The sequence below is a fragment of the Cystoisospora suis genome (assembly GCF_002600585.1).
Source record: "Cystoisospora suis strain Wien I chromosome Unknown contig_8273, whole genome shotgun sequence".
Taxonomy (NCBI): Eukaryota; Apicomplexa; class Conoidasida; order Eucoccidiorida; family Sarcocystidae; genus Cystoisospora; species Cystoisospora suis.
The window spans coordinates 10177-11883 of NW_027161054.1; the positions used below are offsets into that span (position 1 = coordinate 10177).

Here is a 1707-nt window from a genome sequence, read left to right on the forward strand (position 1 = left end):
GAATATTTTCCTGGACGAGCTTGCCGACTTTGTTATTGCTTATTCGGATCACATTCTTGTATACTCGGGGACTCGAGCGGAACATACAGAGCATCTCCGGAGAGTGGTCAAGAAGATGAGAGGACAGAAATCGTATGTCAGGCTATCGAAGTGCGAGCTGTGCAAGCATCAGGTGAACTGCGTGGGGTTCGTCATTCCGGCCCGTCGTGTCGCGGCCGACGCCGACAAATTCAAGACTATTAGAGAGTGGCCTGAGGTTTTGTCCAATCGCAAGCAGCTCCGCGGGTTTCTGGGACTGGTAGGGTACTACAGGCGCTTAGCAGCGAGCTTCAAGAAGTTGGCCCATCCCCTAGATGAACTTTCCAAAGAGAACAGCGATACGACGTGGCGCCTACCACACTCCCAGTGTCATACTTGACGCTTGGGTCGGGTATGCCCTCCAACTTGCAGTTGGGTTGAATTGAGTTGGATTCACGGCATTAAAGGGGAAAGTCTGTTGCACGGATCACGAACAAGTTTGGTCAGTGACACGAACGTCACACCACACACGTCGCCTTACAACCCACAATCTATGGGCTCCCGGCGTTACATCGCCATTCAACGTTACGCGTACACATCGGCCTTAAAAGCGGAATAATAGAACTCTCTTGTGTTTTCCTGGCTCAAGCCTGCTTCCGGTCATGCTCCCTCTCTTCCGTCGTGGGGGGTGCGTCCGTGTGGCTGATGTGTCTCCCATGTGAGTGAGCCACGCCAGTGCTTCGGCTTAGTGTTCGTGCCTTCTAGTGGTGTCAGGCGCTTCCTCCTGACATCCCTTCCCTCCTAACTAGAGTTCCTGCCCTGTCTCTGTTGTGCTTTGCGTCCTCTGTGATAACGGCGTACTAGATCCCGTGCGTTTGTGAGGTTGCTTTGGGGCTGCCATGTTGTGGAGCCGCCTAGCCATCTGACTGGAGACTTCGGCCCTTGACGAGTCTCCTTGTGGTCTAGTATCTCCTCCACTACGTACTCGTCGGGTCCCACTGGTAGTTGTGTTTGACTTCCCCTTCTAAGGTGCTCCGGTCCCTGTTCGCATGGCTTAAGCAGTGAGACGTGAGATACTGTGTATATTGACATGGGTGGTGGTAGCCGTAGTCGTGCCAAGATCGGTCCTATCATTTTCTCTATCGTGAATGGTTCGTTGTACCGCGCTCTTAGCGCTTTGGAATTTCCGTCGTTCGGTAGGTTAGCTGCCTTCAGCCATACTTGCTGACCCGCATGGTATTCTACTTGTCTGCGTACTCTGCGTACTTCTTTTGGTAAGCCTGCGCTCGAGCTAGCTTTCGTTTTTCTTCCTGTAGTTTGACATGTGCCTGCATCGGTACTGCGGTCCCTCCTGCTATTGTCGGGATGCCGAGTCGTCTACAAATTGGTTCGGGTGGTACGAACCCGCATAGTAGGTCGAACGGTGAGGCCGTGGTGCTCGAATGCTGCGTGATGCTGTTCGCATATCCTAGTATCGCTAGTACTTCTGCCCACCGTGCCTTGTCCCCCATGAGCGCACATTGCAACATTTGTTCTATGGTCTAGTTAGTACGTTCGGATTGCCCATGCTTCTAGAGTGATAAGCTGTTGACACTTTGAGTTGGATGTCGTACGAAACTGGCCGTTTCACGCACCTTCCAACCTCCCTGACTCTGGGGGCGTGCGTTCGGCGTGTATGCGGGGCTGGGC

At 53.2% G+C, this 1707-nt stretch overlaps 1 protein-coding gene across 1 annotated transcript in view; it reads right to left on the bottom strand.

Annotated features, from left to right (window-relative positions):
- Positions 1 to 575: 575 nt before the first annotated feature.
- Positions 576 to 1707, bottom strand: part of CSUI_010778 (retrotransposable element tf2 155 kda protein type 1) — a 1300-nt gene continuing 168 nt past the window's right edge. Inside the window, exon 1 of the mRNA XM_068070879.1 lies at positions 576 to 1707. This exon is cut by the window's right edge and continues 168 nt beyond it. Coding sequence (XP_067917146.1) covers positions 820 to 1152 — 333 coding nt within the window. The 5' untranslated portion in view covers positions 1153 to 1707 and the 3' untranslated portion in view covers positions 576 to 819.